Here is a 21,704-nt window from a genome sequence, read left to right on the forward strand (position 1 = left end):
CAGCAGTATTTACTGGATGTTTATACATGGAAGCTGATTGCAATAGGCATTCTAGAATAACCGCTTTGCAAACACTCTGTATCACAATAAAAAGTTGTATAAGCAAATCATAAATGACCGATAAATAAAAGTACCTTTTATTCTTTCACTCCATGTCTAGTACAAGAAGTCTTATCAGTTTTCCTACCTACACAAGAAGCAAATAACTTGCTCTTTCAGTCATCTTAGTCCAACCATCTTTAGCTCTTCCATGAATTTATTCAGACTTGCTCAGTATCTTTTAGGGAACAAAAAGATATTGTAATGGTGGCAGGGAACCATATATTGCACACTGCTTGCATGCTAAGATCTTTACACACATCCAAAACACTACAAGGGCTGGACTGGCCTTTGCATCTGTGCTGAAGTACCTCAGTGCTCACCACACATGCTCCTACCTACAGATATAAGAAGGCTAACAGAGGAATACTTGCAAGTTCAACAAGGAATGAGAAACAGGGAAGAGTAGAATACCTGTAGTTTTATGCTAGTTTCTGAGGAAACAATGTCCTCTGCAATGCTCAAAAAGGAACAGCAAGTGACAACTCAGCTGGGGTTGTAGCCTGAACTCATTGAAATTTCCTCAAGTCAGCAAAAGCAAAGAGGATTTCTCTAAAGGTCACATTCAAATTCTTCTAAACAAGTGATTATCTTCAGTCCTGACTTCTTTGGTATCAACTGGAGCTTTGCCTGAAAAAATGGTTTCAAGACTCTGCCTATTGGTTTACTTGTATAGGAAATATGGAAATTGATTATATTTATGGCAAAGCACCAAGCATTTGAGAATGCCTGTACACCCATTTCTGTAATATTCTCTGCTACACAATTATGACTGCCAGAGCCTAATTCTACAAAAGTCAGCACTAAAATCCCTTCTGAAAACAGACACCATGCAGCATCTGATGGGCTTGCCTGACATCAGCTCAGGACCATTACACATGTTCACACATTATCAGCCTTTGCTCAGAATGAAGCCAGTCTGAAATTACATTAAGTGCCACACAGCAGGCTACAAATACAATGGGTGACAGCCCAGGAGAAAGCATGTTCAATGCTGAGCTGCTTTGTACTGCTCACATTTGGGTAATCATTTCTCACTGCCATTCTTGAATTATGCCTTCTGACAAGAATTCAGACTTAGAGGCCTAACCTCCCACTCTATAACCATACTGCACAGCCAGACCTAGCCTAGCAGATCTGAGCAGGCAGGTCTCTTATCCAACATGACACTTGTTCTTGCAATTCCATTTAGGCTGAAAGTAAAAAAAGTTCCACTTCCTACAGGACCTAATTTTTAATGTTTATCCTACTCACTTAAATTTCTCCAAAATCAAGGATATTCATCATTCAGTTTAAACCTTTTCCCATCTATTAATTTCAGTTGCTTGACTAATGAAATATAACAAGGAATCAAAGCTGAAGCAAAGAAACTGAAAAATTAAAGCTTTCCTAAAAAGATAACATAATAGGACGTTTTAGTTCTCACTTTGAGCAAATTTATAAAAGAAACATTATCTTTCATAGACAATTAACACCTTACATTTGCAGCTGTACTAGGCCTTGTTGCCCTTATTTGCCAGAATATAGAGTCTGCCCAGTAAAAGATAGGATCTGACTCCAGCAAAAAGAAATATTTTCAAAAACAAAGAAAAAGCAAGACTTGCACTACTACATGGCACAGCTCTCAAGCCACATGGGTAAATGTTAACATTTGTGCCCCTGCTAACTAGAGACAGGCTCAAACCAAAACCATAAACATGGAGAAAGTCTAAACCCAGATCAGAACTTTATGGCTCACACTCCAACTCCTAACAATGGCTGGAAAATGCTTTCAAAACTCCTACAATATTTGTTCCATACACAGGAAATGAGTTAAATAGTTAATCTTTGGGGATTAGCTTTGCTTAGCTGTCCAAGCCTTTGATTCAAAGTCTGTACATAGTATTGCTTTAGTTGCTACACAGAAACAGACATACTTCCTGATGGGATGCCTCTCTCGCTCACATGGTCATTCACCTTAACCCCTGTTAACTTTATAGGATGCTATGCCACACATGTCATTGGCTGCCAAGGAAGTCCTTTATACATGTTTCTTGGCCTTCATTCGCAGCATGAAAATGGTGAAGATAAATATGCTGCTGAAACATGGGAACTGGGAGGTTAGATAAAAAGCATAACATTCTTACAGAAGAATTCTTCATTTCTAGACAATGTAAAGCAGCTCCTGAGAATGAATTTACTGCTTTTCTGCTTCAGCATAGCGGGCTGTATTACGACCCTATAATTCACTGCAAGCAAGGCAGAAGCTGACAGCTGCACTGCCCCTGGAGCTGTCAGAGATGACTATGATTCACTGTATCACAATTTTCCTTTCCAATTTCCCTGTTGCCTCAAGGAAAGCAGCAAGCACTGCCTCTGCACTGCCCTTTACTCAAAACAATTCTGCTCCTCAGATGTGGTATGCTCCACTGTCCTTCCACTTGCAAAAAAGGAAGTAAGGAAGTGAGAGATGTGAGAAGTCCTGGAAGCTCCAAAAATACAAGTTACACATGGGTTTTGTTAGCAATCTGTCCAGTGGGCCTGATGTGGTTAGGCAGCATGTACGGGGCATACTTGTCCCAAATGTAGCAGCACAGTGTGCTGGCTAATGCAAGATGGGAAAAGGATTCTTGATGCAAACCTTGCTAGTTATAGCACGACATGTCTTTGCTCTTCCATCAAGATTTAGTTTCTGAACAATGTAGCATTTAAATCAAGCTAAGGTAAAGATAATATGTGTTAAAATAGAAGTATCTAACACATACAGTGTTGAGACCTGAGGAACAGGAAAGGAAAGAAAGCAGCATAGGGCAACTGCTGAGAAAGTGTTACCTGCGGGCAATAGGTGGCAGAGAAAACTTTAAGTCTCCAAAGGGAGAGGAAAAAAAAAAAAAAAAAGAACCACCAAATGCCCATATCCAACACATAGACTGAAGTACAAAGATTTCAGCCAGACTGACCAAACCCTCCAAAACCACAGAGCCACCAGTTTAAAACCATCCTTACAATTCAGTATTCAGAGAAATCATCCATAAATACATAATGATGGGTTTGAGATGCCAATAAATCCTCTTCAGGAGGGCAGAATTTGTCTGAATTTTCTTCATATTTATAAGGAGTAGGGAGAGGGGAAGCCACATGCTGCGATGTGCCTGGCTGCAAATGCACAGCTGTAGGGCTGTGCCTGCTGCTGCCAAGCTTCTTCAGCACCATACATTTAACTGTGCTCTATATTGTTTAAAAGAACAAATGCCATTCCCAGCAGAGAATCCAGTGGCAACAACTAAAAAGCTTGGGAGTATCTATCACTAACCAGTCGCCATTCTAAACATGACGGTGGGTAGGTACATCACTGACAGCACCACAAGGAGCTAAGAAGTGTTAATTAACCTGTAAACCTACCCCACTTTGTGGTCCAGATAGTACAAAGGCCTACCAGAATACGAGGCATAGTCATTATAAGGCTCTCCATTACAAAGCCAGAGCAAACAAAGCCTACTGCTTTGACTCACAACTCCAGTTTATTGTAAACATTTTGACATGAATTTCACTCATGTACAAACTCTGCTGCTCTGAAGAATAACTTTCAAAAAAGGGTAATTTCATTGTTCAAGCAAACACCAGGAAAAAAAAAAACATCTCCCTGGAAAGCCTCAAGTCTAGCTGGTGCATCAGAGCTCACCTTCAGCCAAATTTTTAACAGACACTTTCCTTCACTCTTTAGTTGTGACTGTGGAATCCATTTCATCTAGTAACTCCGGTAAAAGTCTGGCAGCCTATATTATCTACCTGCTATGATTTATACATATGCTAGCCACATGCTCTCTCACTAATTCCTATTAATCTTGCCCTGAATTGATATGCATTACCAAAAGCAAGGCACAGCAATAAGCAGGAAGTCTACATTACTTGAATGCTTTGTCCTTGAACAGGTCTCCACCAGGTGTAGAGATTCAGTTCATAAATTAAAGACTACATTAAAGATATGTCCTACCACCTTCTAACCTTGTCCGAAGTCTCCTTCTCCTTAACATACCTTTTCTCCATGTGTTAAAACTGCTTTGATTGATACCAACATTTTAGAATTAGACTTCTTGGGCCCCCAGATTGTGATGAGAGTGGGACAGTTCAAAAAAGTCTCTTACCAAAAAGGATTTTAGGAAGATTACTGTAGAACAAAAAAAAAAAGAAACAATTTAAGAGTGGGGTTTGTGGGTTGGGTTTGGTTTTTTTCTTTCATTTGTTTGTTTTTTTCCTGCAAAGAAGAATTACATAAAATCTGTTATTGTTTTCTTACTTTGCTCAGGAAAGGAGGTAATAAATACCTGGATTATTCATAAAAGCATAGCAATGAATTAAGTGTAAGTGGCCTATGTGTTAAGCTGGCATTGAAGTTCTTTGTGAACTTTAAATATTTCTTTGTGTACCTCAACAGAAGAGGTAGGTAGAAGGATAAAACCAATTCACACTTCCCTGATGGGGAAGTGCAAAACAAAGTGGATAAAACTGGCAGTTTCAAAGAGAAGACTTTGAATGAGACTAAAATGAGACTAAACAAGTGGTTAAGTACTGAAGCTATGTTGGGCCTCTGTGAAGATTCATGTTTGAGCAACTTGAGAAAGGACACACAATAAAGCTAGGGTCTGGACTAAAATACATGGCCCCCACACCTCTTTCTTAAGCTGTAAATTTAGAGTTACAGAGACCAGGTAGTACCACAGCAATGGCTATCCATCTCTGACCACCCACATTACAAACATCTCCCACCTTCACATCCAAGCCCACAGACCAATCCTGTAGTATCAGATAACTTCAAAGCCTACCTACCTTGTGATTCAGAGTGCTTAAGAAAGCTGTATTTAACCTCTTATCCTATCTCCTTAAGTACAACAGGACTGACATCCTACCCATGAAAATCCTAACCACCCAGGGACCTACACTAGTCAGCACAGTCAAAAGGGCACACATTAGAGAATCATAGAATCATAGAATAGTTAGGGTTAGAAAGGACCTTAAGATCACCTAGTTCCAACCCCCCTGCCATGGGCAGGGACACCTCACACTAAACCATCTCACCCAAGGCTCTGTCCAGCCTGGTCTTGAACACTGCCATGGATGGAGCATTCACAACCTCCCTGGGCAACCCATTCCAGTGCCTCACCACCCTAACAGGAAAGAATTTCTTCCTCAAATCCAATCTAAGCTTCCCCTGTTTAGCTTTTAACCCACTACCCCTTGTCCTATCACTGCAGTCCCTAATGAAGAGTCCCTCCCCAGCATCCCTATAGGCCCCCTTCAGATACTGGAAGGCTGCTATGAGGTCTCCACGCAGCCTTCTCTTCTCCAGGCTGAACAGCTCCAACTTTCTCAGCCTGTCTTCCTATGCGAGGTGCTCCAGTCCCCTGATCATCCACACGGCCCTCCTCTGGACTTGTTCCAACAGTTCCATGTCCTTTGCATGTTGAGGACACCAGAACTGCACACAATACTCCAGGTGAGGTCTCACAGGAGCAGAGGAGAGGGGCAGGATCACCTCCTTCGACCTGCTGGTCACGCTCCTTTTGATGCAGCCCAGGATACAGTTGGCTTTCTGGGCTCTGAGCACACACTGAAGCCGGCTCATGTTCATTTTCTCATCAACCAACACCCCCAAGTCCTTCTCCGCAGGGCTGCTCTGAATCTCTTCTCTGCCCAACCTGGAGCTGTGCCTGGGATTGCTCCGACCCAAGTGCAGGACCTTGCACTTGTCATGGTTAAACTTCATGAGGTTGGCATCAGCCCACCTCACAAGCATGTCAAGGTCCCTCTGGATGGCATTCCTTCCCTCCAGCGTATCAACTGAACCACACAGCTTGGTGTCATTGGCAAACTCGCTGAGGGCGCACTCAATCCCACTGTCCATGTCAGCGACAGAGATGTTGAACAAGACCAGTCCCAACACCGATCCCTGAGGGACACCGCTCGTTACTGGTCTCCAGCCGGACATTGAGCCATTGACCACAACTCCTTGCTTGTGGCCATCCAGCCAGTTCTTTATCCACCAAGTGGTCCACCTATTAAATTGATGTCTCTAAAATTTAGAGACAAGGATGTCATGTGGGACAGTGTCGAATGCTTTGCACAAGTCCAGGTAGATGACACCAACTGCTCTGCCTCTGTTCATCAGTTCTGTAGCCCCATCATAGAAGGCCACCAAAAGAGACACAAAGAGACACAAGGATTGCACAGTAAGCCTGTGTCCACACCACTGAGAGCTTTAACTCAGTAGCGATCTTTATGCCATACATACCTCTACATAAAATATGGTCCAGCACCACTTATTAATAGATACATCTACAAAGTGTTGCACTAGAACATGCAGCTTCCAACAGATAAGAGAGCTACTAGTCATTACTCTCACAAGACAGAAATACAAACAAAAATTAGTTTATGATTGAATCAAAAAGGATTTATAGGCACAGCCCAATTTCTTCTTTGTACTTCCTGTACTTCGGATGTGCTCAAACTCACCCCTTCCGCTGAACAACCAAGTCAGCAATTTTGTTACATCCTATGCATGTGAATGCGACATTTATTTATTTGACTATGTCCTCAATACCAAATGAACCCTAATTTTTCCCTTTCCACCCTTTATCAAGCATGTCTATATAAGCTAAAGAAACTGTCTATCCTCTGCCTACTCACTTTTTTCAGGCCTCCTTTCAGAGGGAAGGTCTAGCCTTTTCTCCAGCCAGCCCACCCTCATCTTTTTTCTTAAGAGCATTTTCACCCAGTCTGAGAGGATTGTGTTCCGCTCTTTCCTGTTTGATGTATTTTCTGTAAGACAGGATCATATGAGATTGAAGGCCCAGAAAACCCCATGCTGTGTACCTTGCATAAAATGTACTTTCTCTTAGAGTAGAAAAAGGCTTACATGACATATATTTTTTATAAATATATATATATGAAATTTTGAAACTAGGCAAAAAGCATTATAATATCATAAGGTGGCAAGGAATACAAAAGAAGCAAAAACCACAGTGAATAGAATTCTTTTTTTATAAAAAAGAAAACTATGCTTAACACAAACTCCTTCATGAATTCTCTTTATACTTCCAGCGACACAAATTCACTATTCTGCTGACAATGTTGCTGATGCTACTGAAAAACTTACACAAGAAGGCTCATTTAAAAATAAAATTTTACAAGGAGAGCAAAAGGGGATTTGTAACGGAACATTTCCTTCTACTTAATTACAGCTTCATTGCTCTGATTAAGTAGAGCACTTGGCCCTTTTAATTGATTCAGTGATAAAGACACAACATTTTTGGTGTAACTGTCACAGACATCCAGTTAAAAGAGACAAATCTTAAATTATAGTTACCCTGAGAAATTATTTAATACCAACAAACAAGACATTCTGCAGTAACTCTGTTTCTAATATTGGTATTAATTTTTAATACTACCTTCAGATTCCATTCACTCAAGTCACTGAGGAATCCTTAAGTATTTACAATCATCAGTCAAACAAGGAACCTTTTCAGCTCTTTGCCCTTAGAATCATGAAGTATAAACTTTCAACTTCCATACAGAAGATATTTTTAAATTGAAGAGCGCATTTCCCAGAATAATGATGCTCTAATACCAAACAGCAGCTCAGTTATTTTGTGTTAAGAAACCAAAGCCCTTCTTACACAATTTCAAAGCAGCAGCTGTGACTTTGAAACTAGGAATTCACCCTGGCCACCTGCTCTAAAACTAGCCAAAATAAACGTGGTGGGATGGTTCCTGTCGATAACCAGGGGATGGCAGGGTAGCACAGGTTGTTTGCCATTAGGGCTTAGGTCCCAGACATCACTGACTTCTCCAGAATCTTGTCTGGATGAGGACCTTAGGATCAAACTGCATCTGAAAGCTGGAATAATTATGAGGTGCTAGATTGCACTAATGTTACTCATGAGGAGCAAAACTGCATTGCACAGCTGAGATACATTTTTCATGACATGCCATTCACAGTATGATGTTTTATTCCCATAGCAGATGGTCTTCAATCACTTGGCAACCAGACAGTGTTACAGTCTGGCTTCTAAGGTACCATTTTCTTAGAAGAAAAGTTTTATTTTGCTGTTGGTTTGGCTTTTTTAAATATATGCAAAACTGTCCATAATAGTAATAACAGTAAACTAAAAATGATGACATTAAAGCCTCAAACTAGCCTACTTCTCCTAGTCTTAATGAATGCACTTACATTGCAAAAAACAGTGCCCACCAGTGCAAATTGGTGAAACACCAGACATTTCCAGACTCACAACCACAGCTAATGTAGTACAGTGTATCTCAGGAGATGTTTCAGGGCCTGATCCTTCTCTCAGCAGAGTTGGTGAAGTATTAGTGGACTTCAACAGTAAACGACTTTGACCCACATATACTCATATAAACATATACGGTCATCTCTAATTCTCAGCATTAAAAAGAAGTGCATTTTGTATTAACCTTCAGAAAACTATACTACGAAGTACTACAGGAGAAAAAGAAACTTTTAATATTTAAAAACATACAAACATGTTCCTAAAAGCTTATTTTAATATAACATTGCTTAAGAGGCAGAGAAGGAAAAAACTAACAATCAGGCCAGTGATACGTGTTCAAGGTCCCTTTCACTTTCTACTCTTTTTTGCCTTCCCTTCCCCTTTTGCATACCCATTGTGCAGAGGCAAATGTGAAAGTAGCCTACTACAACACTAGCAGTGCAAGGTGGGAACATGCTCTTCTCATTATGGCCAGCAAAGGACCCACACTTGGATCTTCAAAGAAAAGCCTCTGGATGGTGGCAAAGACCATGCAGCATCAAAAGCTGCTGGAAGTTTATTGCCTTTTTTTTTCTTTTTTGCCTTTTTTTTTTCACTATAGATTACTCCTCCTTTTGATGTCTATTCTTGCTCTTACAAAAATACACACATCAGGTTAAGATGAAAACTGCCCACACGACAAGTTTGTGTTTACAAGCTTAAGAGCAAGTTTCACTTGAACACAGGTCAATGCCGCTTTAAGAAAACATCACATACCAAAAAAATCACACATGGTTAGAACACATCACGAGCAGAGAGGAATTGTGGACTCAGTCTGTCAGGCACCAAGCCAGCCTGAGAAGCCCTTTGAAGTTAGAAAAACATCCTCTGGTCAGAGCACATTTGTGAAACCGTGGGACAGGCGCTTTAAACAACATTCACTCCGAGATCACCTGCGGTGTGCCAGTGGATTGGCGCCTGTATAACTTCAACAACATAACCCTTTATACTCCACAGAGACCACTCCAAAATCTGTCCTATCAATAGCACACAGTCAAAAACCTGTGTGGCAAAACATGTACCATTTCACCCTCTCTATAGCACAGGCAGGCAGTTCAAATAGGCATGTGAAGTGTGGGTGAAGTCTACCATCAGCAGAACTTGGTCAACTGAAGAAAAGGCGTGCTACCTGAACAGAGCAGTGTGGCCACTGGAGGAAGGCATCACCCTGCAAGAACAGCCACTGCAAACCAGCATGGCACAAAACTTACAATATACTTTGGTGTGCAGCTGGGTACAACACAAAATACTCACTGTCACCACAACCACAAGAAAGGCTCTTGTCTGTGGATAGCTAAATCTGGGCAACACACACTTCCACCAGCCAGCCACCACCACCCCCCCCCCCCCCCCCCCAATTACAGGCAGATGAGACTGAATGCCAGAAGACTGCTTTTTCAGCTGATCTACTTCCCTCCACCCAATTCTGCTGTTAGCTATTTATCACCAAGCCCCCTGGCATCAGTAAGTTGTACCAACACAATTTAAAGCCAAATCCTACCCTTGGTCTGGCATGTGTCTCAGACTGGCATGCCTCTCAGAAAAGAGTCTCTGTGCCTATTTCTAACTGAAGGCAGAACTGGTTATCTATGCCTGATACTACTGGATTTTGGCATTTAACAGTAGTTTTTGACCAGATCCCATGCCTACTAAAAGTGTTGAAGGACGAAGCCTCACCTGGTCTTTGGATAGGGCTCCTGCTGACAGTAGGCCAGGACTCTTTCCTTGCTAAAAATATAGCCCTAAATGCATGACATTAGCACTTGTCTTGTCTAACCATTCTGTCCCACTGTATTTAACAAGCTTTCCTATTTTCCCCAGTAGTGGTGAAATTCTCCTTATTTTTTGAGGAGACCAGGACTGTCAGTGTCGCCATCAGAAACACACCAAGGAGGGTCAGATTACTGCTGCTGAGCTAATAAAGGACATCACAATCCTGTTGCTACTCCCACAGGACATTGCCCACTGTCTGTTATTCATTTACTGGCAAATCTAGGGGGCTTCTCACTGCAGAGCCTTTGGTTTCTGTCTTTCTAAAATGGGGAAAACCAGAAGTGGCCATCAGGTTAAAGATGAATTGTTTTAGCATTGGTTTCTTCTGTGTTTAAGCAGCAAATGTATGTTCATTGACTAAGCACAGGCAGTGCTTAGTCTAGCTGGTCCCTCCCAAGGACCTCCAAGGACACAGAGCTACTTCAATGTGCCTTACCTTTGACTTTTATCACAGTTCTCACAAAACTTGATTTCATTCCTTTTTTTTTTCTCAATTATGTTAAAAATAAAGAAAAAAATCAAACAGCATATGTGGAAAAGTGTGCCATGGTAAGGCTGATGACCAAATTCCAATGAAGTCCATGTAGCATCAATGGCTACAATACTTCCTTTCTAAATGCTGATTGCTGGTTGGTATTTTTTCTGTTCTGTTACACGTCATGACGTTTTAATCCATGAATGGATGCCTTTCAAAGAAAAGCCCTGTACAATAGCTTAGGCAGGAAGAGATCATTTACTCCTTTATGCTGTGCATTAGGCTAGAGTTAAAGATTTTGTAATGCTTCCTACCAGTCATAAATAAACGATTAAAAACAGCTTTAAAAAAAAAAAAAAAGAGATTGTGGCGCAATACTTTAACAAACCAACCTAATTAGATAAAAAACACCTTCATACAATAAAAATGTGATATTTTAACGGGTATTAAGTAGCGCTGTGGGAATAGCCTCTCTCAAAATATGCTTCATAAACCTATCCGCAAAATTACAATGTTAATTACAAATGGAAATTTAAGTGGCAGTACAACTGGGAAGAAATTCATAAACCTGTCATAAAATGGTCAAATAAACTGCATCTGTAGAGAAAAACACACTGCCATTCCACCAGCAATGTAGCTGCTAGATAAAAAGACTCTTATACTACCACTTGAACCTTCCCTCATCTTCCACTGATGTGGCAGAGAACCCAGTACAAAACCACTGAAAGCAGTGAGAAGTTTCCCCTCTATTACAAAAGGACTTTTACATCAAAACACAACAGGGAAATATTGCAGAATTTTTCAAAATGATAAAATCAGACACACATAACTGGACATTGTTAGCTATAAATATACCTTTAAAAGTAACTTATGGTATTCTGAAGAACTCCTTTTACATACACATCAGGAACAAGACCTTGCACATAAGCTTTGCATAAATAAAAATGGCTTTAACTGAGATAACCTATGAAGTTTATCTTCAGCATAAAATTAAATATTCGGGATGGCTAAATGAGGCACAGTTTTTCCATGGGAAAAATATCAAAGTGTTATTTATTTTCCTGTAAGTACTTGTTTTGAAAAGCCCTTCCTCCCCACCTGGGCTTCGGCTAAAAGCCACAATCTACATTTAAACAGTGTGTACGCTTTAGAAACTATCAACCATCTTTTTTTGAAGCAGAAGCATATGAAATTATTTGATCCACTTTTCATAGAGAAAGTCTAGGGCTGACCATAAAGAAATAGGCAGGCTCCCAGTATAAACTTACCAGGGTTACATCAAAGACCTTCCTCTAGGATCAGACGATTGATTTCTTCAATGCTTTTTAGAATTTCTTCCAGAATATTTTGGGTTATTGCCTTAGACCTTTGCTCAGCTGGAATGACAGATACTCTGTTTGCTAGACTATGATGTTCTCTCTTTATAGGGGAATGAGTGTCTGTAGTGTATACACACGTAAGCGTACGTGTGAACGTATGCTACGTGAACACAGAGTTTTGGAAAGTTCACAAGCAAAATAATTATTTATTGTTTCAAACAGTAGTTTATTGGAGAAACACTGATACAGGCTTAACCACAGCATCTTATGCAATACAGAGACTGCTTGTTATTCTGTGAGCTCAGGACTAGTGCACTATGTACAGACAAAACTCCCGTTCCGCCCAAACAGGCATCTGTTCTTTATATGCATTTAATGCATAAGGCTTAGCTTTACATGCTACCGTTTTTGCCTAACTCTCTCGAAACTAACTGTCCTGGAACAGGAAAAGATTTTTAAGATAGGACAAGAAACGGCTTAGTTCTTACCTACCACTATCAAACCTTTGGGGAATCAGATGGCAAACTGCCTCTGAGGGCAATATGACACACTACCCACCATTCTCCTTCCTCCCCCAAGACAAATCTGTCACCTCTGTACCACTCATCTTTCACATCAGAATATGGATCAAAAGATCCAAGCCTGCTCCCAAATCCCATTTCTCCTGCAAGACAGTACTTTGTTCTGTCACTTCCCTACTGAGTCTATCCCCTTATTTTATGCCTCACAGCATGTACGGCTGCACCCCAAGATCAAACACCCATGCATGGTTTTCTTTCACAGATCTTGAATCACAATGTTTAATAGGAAACTCAATATACTTAATCCCTTTAAAGGTACCACAGTAATGCCCTCAAATGCATTAAATTCCACCCTAATCACAAAACACAAAGTATTTCTCTAGATGGACAGTGCACAGACTGTTCTGACCACATGCCAACCCATCTCTGAGCTAAAGTAACATATATTTTGCCTGCATTTGTTAGCTTGAAGTCCAAGGATACGTGGCTGAAAATTCCAGGCACTTCAAGAGATCTCTGCTGCAAATTTTGCTCAAAACATAACTGATCTCTTCCCACATTTTAAGCGAGGTTTCTCAAGAGATTCTTATTGCAAATATCATAAGGGACCAGTGCCACTGAGCCTGCATTTATAACCAAACCCATCAAAACCAAAAGCAAGACTGGTAAATGGCATTTTTTAAGGTATAAGCCAGAGACCTTTTCACACTCAGCTTTATGAGCTTCAGACCAAGAAGGGTTATTGGAGCAAATTAGCACACTATCAGAGCTTTGACAAAAAGCAGAAAAAAACAAATATTAAATATTACTAGCGACAGCTTCAGATTTAAGGAACAACTACTTCTCATGCATTTGGCAAGGATTTTGGTTTGAACCAAGGAACCAGGGGGTCTTCCATTATCCCTGGAGGGGTTGGAGTGGTAGGGTCTTTTAAGTGTATTTTAAGGATTTACTCCACCAAAAGCTTTATAGGCTAAAACAATAGCAGCATTCATTGCCCTGTAACATACAATAGGCCACACCACACAAACAAACCCAGTGGTACTCAGTTTCACAGCTGTTACAGGACCTCCCAACAAGAGAATGCATCATCACTCCCTTCCTCTAACAGATTCTGTATGATTAAACCAAAGTATTTCTCACATACGATGGGCACACACCAGATCACATGAGACACACACCTATTAAGGAATCTGGCTGAACACATACTTGCAGATATAAGCCTGTGGGAATGCCAACTGCCATGGCAAACGAATGGTCTGGCCCTTCTTAAGTAGTGGACATGCTGTTATGTGACAGCAGTCTATTTGGAAGACACTAACTGTACAGGACTTTCCAACTCAAAAAAGGATGTTGCGCATGTTCTGACATGTCATTGCTATTCTGCAAATTCCAAGACAAAATATATGCTATATTGCTCTGATGACAATATATCCAGAAGTTGACAAAAAGCAAATGCACTGTACAGCAGTACCCTTGCAGAACAACGAGAATAGCAATAGCTGAACCTACACAAGTCATTTCCCCTCTCTCTTAGATTATGCAAAAGTAAAAATGTCTGTGCCAACACAGCCCTTTCACCACAGCTAACACCACTGGTGTTCCACCACGGCAAGACAAATGTCATGAGAAATTCCAACACAAACATGCTTTGCTGGCTCAGAAATCAGACACAATGAAGACTTTGCGTTTGGAACTTGGTTAATAACTTGAGGGGAATACAGTCCGACTCAGTCTCCCATAGCTCTAGTTACTCTGTAGGAGTAAATACAAGCTTAGTTTTGCTGCCAGTGTTGGCAGATATGACTAAATAAATGCACAGAGAAAGTCTATTTGACCATTTCTTCACAGTAATTTTTTGAACTAAAACTATACCTCATTTTCCATGAAGATATCCATAAATATCACAGTCTGAAAACTCAAAATCATTCAGAGTAACTGGTGTATTAACTAGAAAAGTGGTTTAGTTACCAAAAAAAAAAAATCATTTCAAATACTTTGTGTGTTTCAACATCTATCACTTACTTTCCAACCAGGTTTTGATGCTGACATTCACGAAGCAAAATCCATCCATCAGGATTTCTATAAAGGGCAACATCTGCAGCATGGGGAGCAATGCTCCATTTTGATTTAAATATCATCAACAAACAATTATTTCCTCAACTTTGGAAAAACTATCTCATAATGTTTCAGTACTCAAGAGAATACTCAAGAGACTTCTCTTTCCTCTGTACATAACCCCATTCAAAAGAAACCATAAAAGTCAACCAAGATCTTCTGAAGGTTGCCTACAAATAGCCACTTACAGAGCTTCTCCTGGGTCTTGTTACAGATCTCAAAAAATCTACAGAAAAACCTTCTGCTAATGAATGCTGCTGTAAAGAATATTCCCATATGTCGACAATCATGTGCTACAAATTTCCCATTTTTATTACAACCAAACTTTTAGTGTAAAGCCTGGATTACATTATTTACATTCAAGTCATTAAAGAACTTACTGTTGTTACTTTGCATCCTACTTTACAGACGAAAATATACTCCATAACCAAGCCCTCCTCATTCAGAAGAATTAAGGTTTCACTAAGCCAACAGGGACTGCGAGAAGTCCAAGAGACATAGCTTAAGGAGAATTTCACCCAGCTACTATAGATAAGATGCGTCCTTCTTTCAAATGCCAACCTAAGTAATGGGATGGGAGTAAGAGGGTTGGTAGAGATGAACAACTACCCCCCCCCCAAAAAGTTGCTTTAATGAGTTTGTTTGCAGAAACTTCACAGGCCATTCAGCTTTCCAATCAACATGCCCAATTAAAAGTGCACCACATTAAATCTGAAACAAGCCCTGATGAAATACAGCCTGTCTTCCATCTACTTCCTCCATATGGCTCAAGCAAAGTCAACTTCTAATTTCATAACACAAAATTTTTAATTTATGCTTTTCTTCATATGTCAATTTAACCTCTGGCACATAGTTCTGAAACCATGTAAGGATGCCTAACACTTTCCATATGGCAACTGGATTGTGGCTTTTAATTGCACCAACTGGTATCATTCAAGGATAATTCCCTTGGAATCTAGCTTTCTGCTACAGCATTGGCCAATTCACTAATCTCATCACCATGGCACTAATACTTTCAGATACTTTTTGATTGTTAATAGTCATATTATAATTTTCCCAAACCAGAGCTGTCAAGATACACTATTTCCCCCACTAATTAAATTACCTTGATTTGTTGGCACCAAATTTCAACAGTAAATAAGATTCTGTTTCTCTCTCAATATTAAGTTGGGCCATTTCACTCTAAATGACATACACGGTATTTTGTGTATCAGCATACTATTTCAGTCATACCAAGATCTAGCTCTGCTGAGTCTCTTATTTTAATCCTGAAAGTCAATGCAAATAATTATCCATACAATACTGACATTAATGTACTTGAAAATATTTCAGTTTAAGAGATTACTTCAAGCAGTCAAACAAGACAGCACCCAAGGAAATTTTAATTGCTCTTGTCACAATATCAGTAAGAAGGCAGTCTTTCAAATGTCATCTACCCAAGAGATGACCCCAAAGTAGTGCTAGAATGAAGTCTTCCACTACAACAACCTTTAAGCCACAGTATATACATCTCACTAAAAAGTCTATTTCCTGTTTATTATTTTCATTTTGGATGAATGACCTACCCAGCTGTGTCTTCCATAAGACTATGTATTTTTATATGCACACACACATATGGTATTTAACAGTGGGTGAATAGGAAGTGCTTTTTTCTGTTTCTTTTTAAATTTAAGAATGATTGTGCTACAGAAGCAGAGAAGTTGACACTGGTGTAGTCTCCTCTCAGCCATGCAAGGAATGTCCATTAATGGCACTGGCAGTTACAGGCACAGAACAAATGGAGAACAAGCCCCACTTCTGAAGCAGTGGTGTGCCTCAGTATTTCATGCTGTATTATTCCCAGATCAGATATTCAACTCTAACTAATATCAATTAGGGTTGAATATGAGAATCACTAGCACTGAGGAGCCCAGCAGAAGTGGTAAGCTAAAGTCTCTTCTATTTTACCTAAAATGATTACTTTTAACTTGGCTTACCGTGAGTTGGTTTGAAATCTAATTAAAAATATAACATTTTTTCCAATTCCAAGCACAGATCTCAAAGAGACACACAAGAAACCAGTGAAATTTTTATGGCTTTGAAGATAAAAGTAAATTGAGCTAAGCAAATGTCATATTTAATATTTTCAGCACAGAGTTACGTCACAGTTAAACAAATAAATACATGAATACTTGCAAACAATGTTCAACTCCAAAAATAGTTTACAAAAGTAAACACACAGAATAAAATTAAACTTAAGAATTATAGGATAATCCACAGCATCAGAAAACCTTTCTGGGCACAAGTTAACTCATTCATAAAGCAGCAAAAGAAGCGTATTCAATTGCTCTAACAGATTTACAGCCCCAGTGGTTTCAATTAGCTTTGAAACTAGAAGATGACTCTGGACCTCATACTTTACATGGATGAAGCAGAAATCCCTTTTTCTTTAGTTCTGCCTGATGTGGAAGGCTGCAGCCCAACCCTCATCCTCCACAGTAATTAAAACCCTTGGAGCACAGCAGCCCCTGCTGGGCGGGTGGCAATGGTTTAATGAGCTGAGCTCAGCCTAGAAGAGAAAGTTGTGTACGCACCAGAAGCATGGATTCCAGATACACTCCCTTTCCCCTGGTTCATGCATTCACCCAACATACTATGAGAACATTCTCAGATGACTGATGCGTTTGGCAACAGCTGGACACTAACTGTTCTTCAGTGAATTGGAAGCAGGAGACATGGATGGATGGGACATGACATGAAAAATAACATCAACTGAGGGAAGAGTTTTGACCAAGAAACTCTTAAAACTTCAGTTCAGGAGGATAAAAGGTAGTGTATTCTTGAATCCTCCTTGCGTCAAACACCCTGATGTAAAGACCTCCCCTCCAAGAGAGGAGCACAAATGAAAAATTTTTGCTTTCCTGTATTAGTCACTCCCTGCTCTTGTAAAATGCTACATGAATCTCCCTGAACTTCATTGTCATCTCCTCTGGAGATGAACTTCAGCAAAATGATTCAGTGTCTCTGTTCTTGAGGAAAACAGCCTTCCTCTAGAACCAAAACAGAATTTCTGGCTTATACAGAGCAGCATAAGTCAAATTTCACTATCACATTCAAATTCTAGTCAAAATTATTCAAATCTTTTAAGTTTCAGCTTTGAAAGCAACTGAATGCTCTCTTCTACAAAAAACAGGTATTTGGACCTGTACACTGGATTTTAGCAGATAAGATTCAATAAAACCACCATCAACAAAACTCTGGTTAAGGATTCCTAGGAGGAAATTATTTCTCAGACCATTCTTTTTAAAACTCATTGGATGTTTCTCTGAATGCAGATATTTTCATCAGTGTTTGATCTAACTCCTTCTGCCGTAAGTCACAAGCTCAGCAATAAGGACCTATTTCAGGGCTAAAAAGTATGTTTTAATGAGAAGGCAAAGTTTCAGCTGTGATACAATAAAACTGCACCATTCTACAGAGCCCTGGAAGCTTACTGAACATTTTTGGAAGAATTTTAAAGTAGTAAGAGCCCTTGGTCAATTCAAGTGCACCAGTACTACATTACTGGGGAATACACAACTGTCCCACACAATCTCAAGTGACTAACCATTACCAGAAGTGACTGCTATTGCTACATCTTGAGATGAACAAAGAGCCAAGAGGTTAGGCTACAATTCCCTTTGTATCTTGGTATAATTATACAAGAGATCAAAGAGATCTCAGAAAAGAAACAGTCATGCAATCTCGCAGCAAATAGCTGAGACTCCATAATCCTTGTCAAAAAGACTGTACATATGGCACATCTGGTTCCAATGTAGGATTAGGAATGCACCCTTCCATATTACAAAAAGAGCATATTTTAGAGGAACTTTAATGTAGCTGTCACAGTGTGCCTGTGACAGGATGACAATTAAGCTAAGTCAATTAGCAAGCGATATATGCATGCAGATACTACCCAATATATTAGGCAATAAATTTGTATTTTCAAACATTCAGCAACAGCTCTATCAGGATGACAGTAAAAAGCCTCATGGGAACACAGCTTTTAAACATACTTAAACCTATTTACATTATTATAATGTACTAAAACTGCAGACTAATTTTTAGCTAATGGCTTGCTAATTGCTGAGCTATCATGAGTAAAAGGACGCCTTAAGAAGAGAAATACTGTCTCTCCAGCTGAGCATACCACATAGAAACGAAAACTGAAGTTTTGCTAATACAAAAGTATCTCTGACAAAGTTGGGGTTTTTTTCCTTCTTGTCAGAAAACAAACTGTATTTGTGGAAGAAAACACGTTTCACAAAGCTAAAGTCAGAGTTTTTTGCCTTTAACTCTTGCATTTTAAACCCATATTTAGTTTGGTGAGTTGAGCTTCTTTGTAGAAAATGTGTATTTGAAAGGTAGAACATATCTAAAAAGCTTGACTTACTAAAATGGGGATAATGAAAAGAATTAAAAGCACATGGGTTCACTCTTTGTGTCTGTATTACACATCTATGTACCACTGTTGATGAGACCTTCATTCTTTGCACACATTGTCTCCAAGTAAAGCACAATAAAAACCACTTCAACCAACCACACCTGCAAGTTGCACATGAAGTGATTACACTCATCAAACAAACACTTGCATCAATACCTTGTCGTCGTCGTCCCGTCCTGTCCCGTCCGTCCGTCCCCCCCCCCCCCCTTACTTCTTCCAAACAACTTATCGTCCCCTATACTGGTGGAATCTAATAAGTCATCATTATCTTTTCCCATACGCATCCTCTACACACTTTAACACCCAATACAATTAAGTATTCTCCAATTGAGAGATAGTTTTTCCTGAGACATGGAAAGTCCAGGTTTCTGACAATAAAACTGGTGGCTAACAAAGCAAAGAGCCTGCAGGAGGTTTGGTGGCCAGGCTCTGCTTGTGCTTTCAGAGCCACATTCCTTGCTGGGAAGCACAGATTCCAATCTCCCCATCTCTCAGGTTACTTTTCCACTGATGAAGCTTTCAGGGCTTGATGCAAAGCTCTCAGAAGTCAATGGAAGTCTTTCAGTAAACATCAATAAGCTCTGGATCATACTCTGAAACACTATGAGGACCATATCTATGAACTGTTAAGTCTGTTTACCTCCCATCATGCCTTCTTGTTTAAAGAGACAACATTAAGAAGAAGGGAAGGAAAAAAAAAAAAAAGGCAACTTAAACATTTCCTTCAGCTCAACTTTACACGAAAAGACCAGAAGCAAGAGGAAGGGTGGCCAGTGTGCTAACTGCCAGGATAAGCAACATGTGCAATGACTCTTACGGAGAAAGCCTGCCCCCCATTATTAGCAAAGAGCAAATAAATAACAATACAGTCTTCGGGCACTTCTCCTTTCCAGAATTCCTCTGCCAAAATGTCACAGCCGAACTTGTACACCAATCAGGGTGCACAAGGTTGCACACACTGGCAGGGTGCTGGGCTTTGCCCAGAGATTCTCTGTTCCTGTTTGTGAAGGGGTTTGTTTTAATCGAAGTGCGGATAGGTTCTCTTACTCCTCTGGCTTTTGTGCCAGTTTCAAGTTTGCTCCGCACCTCCTAACTTCATCAAAGGACTGAAGGAAGCCACCCACGGTGCAGCCCTCTGGAGCAGCACTGGGGCAGAGCAAACCCTGCCTTTGCACAACCGACCCTTGGGAGGTAGAGAGGGATGTAGAAAGAGGTTTTGGTTTTCCCCGTTTCAAAAAGGAGGGACGGGGGGTGGGAGCAGCAAGGAAGCTGACATACCCTGGAGCTGGCGAGCCTGCACACAGCCCGGTGCTGGCAGCCTTGCTGGAGTCCCGAGCTGCTGCCTCCGCTGCTGCTGCTGCCCCCGGAGTATTTCTGCTTCACCATCCAGTCCTCCAGCCCTCTGCGAGCCAGAGAAGCGTTCACAGCAAAACTATCACCTAGGAAAGAGGAGACAATGCCGCCGCTGAGCCGCCCGCAGAGTCCGCCCGGCCCCCGCGGCCACCGGCATCCCCCGGAGACGGGCAGGATCGCCCAAATCGCGGCGGAAAGTTGAGGGGAGAGGGCAGGGGGCCGGGGGCAGGCACCCAGAGCAGGGAAAGCGTTCAAAGTTACTAGCAGCAAGCAGCCATCCCTACCTTCTGGACTTTCTCGGGGTTTACAAACGGCAGCTAAGCAGATCCGGAGGAAAGTGTGTGGGGGAAATAATAAAGGAAGATCATTAGACACCAGTATAAAATCACAGCAACAAACCGAGTAAAATCCGAATGAGGGGAAGGGGCTAAGGAAGTAGCAAGTGAAAGGAACTAACCATGTTTCGAGTGAAGTTTCCCCATCTCTCTGCATTGATCTGCAATTACGATTCATTTGACTATCTTCAGTAGGGTCAGGTTGGCTTCTTGTTATTTTTGTAGATCTATAAAATCCCAGCGTGTTTAGAAATCCATGTGCTCCGCTTTCCCTGCTCAGGCATGCAGGAGATCAGAGCTGGGCTCCTCTCCTGCAGCAAGGTCCAGCGTCCCCCGCTCCGCTCCAGTCTTCCTTCTCTCTCCTCTCTTTCCCAAAGACAGAGGCGGTTACAAAAGACCTTACTTCACCCACCGGGGAACATGATTGACACCTCATTGAGATTAGACCACTTGCAGGCAGCCTCCGCCTTCCCATTGGGCCGCGGCGGCAGATGAAAGGGGCGAGGGAGCCTTTTGGAGGCTAAAAAAAAAAAAAAAAAAAAAAAAAAAAAAAAAAAAAAAAAAAAAAAATGAGAGAAAGAGAAAAGAAAAAGGAGCAGCCGGAGCGCGTTTCACTTCCAGCCGGGCACGGGCAGCGGGGCCGCCCGCTCTGCTCCCCCAGCAGCTCCGCGGGGTGCACACAATGAGTCCCCGCAGCCCCGCTCCGCTAGCCGTCCTGACCCTGTCCGGGGCAGCGCCGCCCTCCGCGGACTCCCTGGAACCCCCGCGGGCAGCTGGCACTGCGCGGTGCAAAGCGGTTCCCCCGCCCGGCACAGGCTCTGGCTCGCAGGCGCCGCTCGCCCGGCGGGGTGCGGGAGGGAGCCGGGCTCCCGCGCTGCTCGCGAGCTGGTCCCCATCACCCCCGGCACTGGGACACGGTGCCGGGGTGCTCCTGACCCGCTCG

General features: G+C 41.3%; 1 protein-coding gene across 1 annotated transcript in view; it reads right to left on the reverse strand.

The window, feature by feature from the left end:
- NKD1 (NKD inhibitor of WNT signaling pathway 1) overlaps positions 1-21,253 on the reverse strand; it is a 108,991-nt gene extending 87,738 nt beyond the window's left edge. The window contains 3 exon segments of the mRNA XM_057396556.1: positions 20,352-20,512; positions 20,711-20,743; positions 20,884-21,253. Coding sequence (XP_057252539.1) covers positions 20,352-20,512; positions 20,711-20,743; positions 20,884-20,908 — 219 coding nt within the window. The 5' untranslated portion in view covers positions 20,909-21,253.
- Positions 21,254-21,704: the final 451 nt, after the last annotated feature.

The sequence above is a fragment of the Pezoporus wallicus genome, unplaced genomic scaffold (assembly GCF_028554395.1).
Source record: "Pezoporus wallicus isolate ANWC-B61680 ecotype Strahan unplaced genomic scaffold, APGP_CSIRO_Pwel_v1 contig_3324, whole genome shotgun sequence".
NCBI lineage: Eukaryota > Metazoa > Chordata > Aves > Psittaciformes > Psittacidae > Pezoporus > Pezoporus wallicus.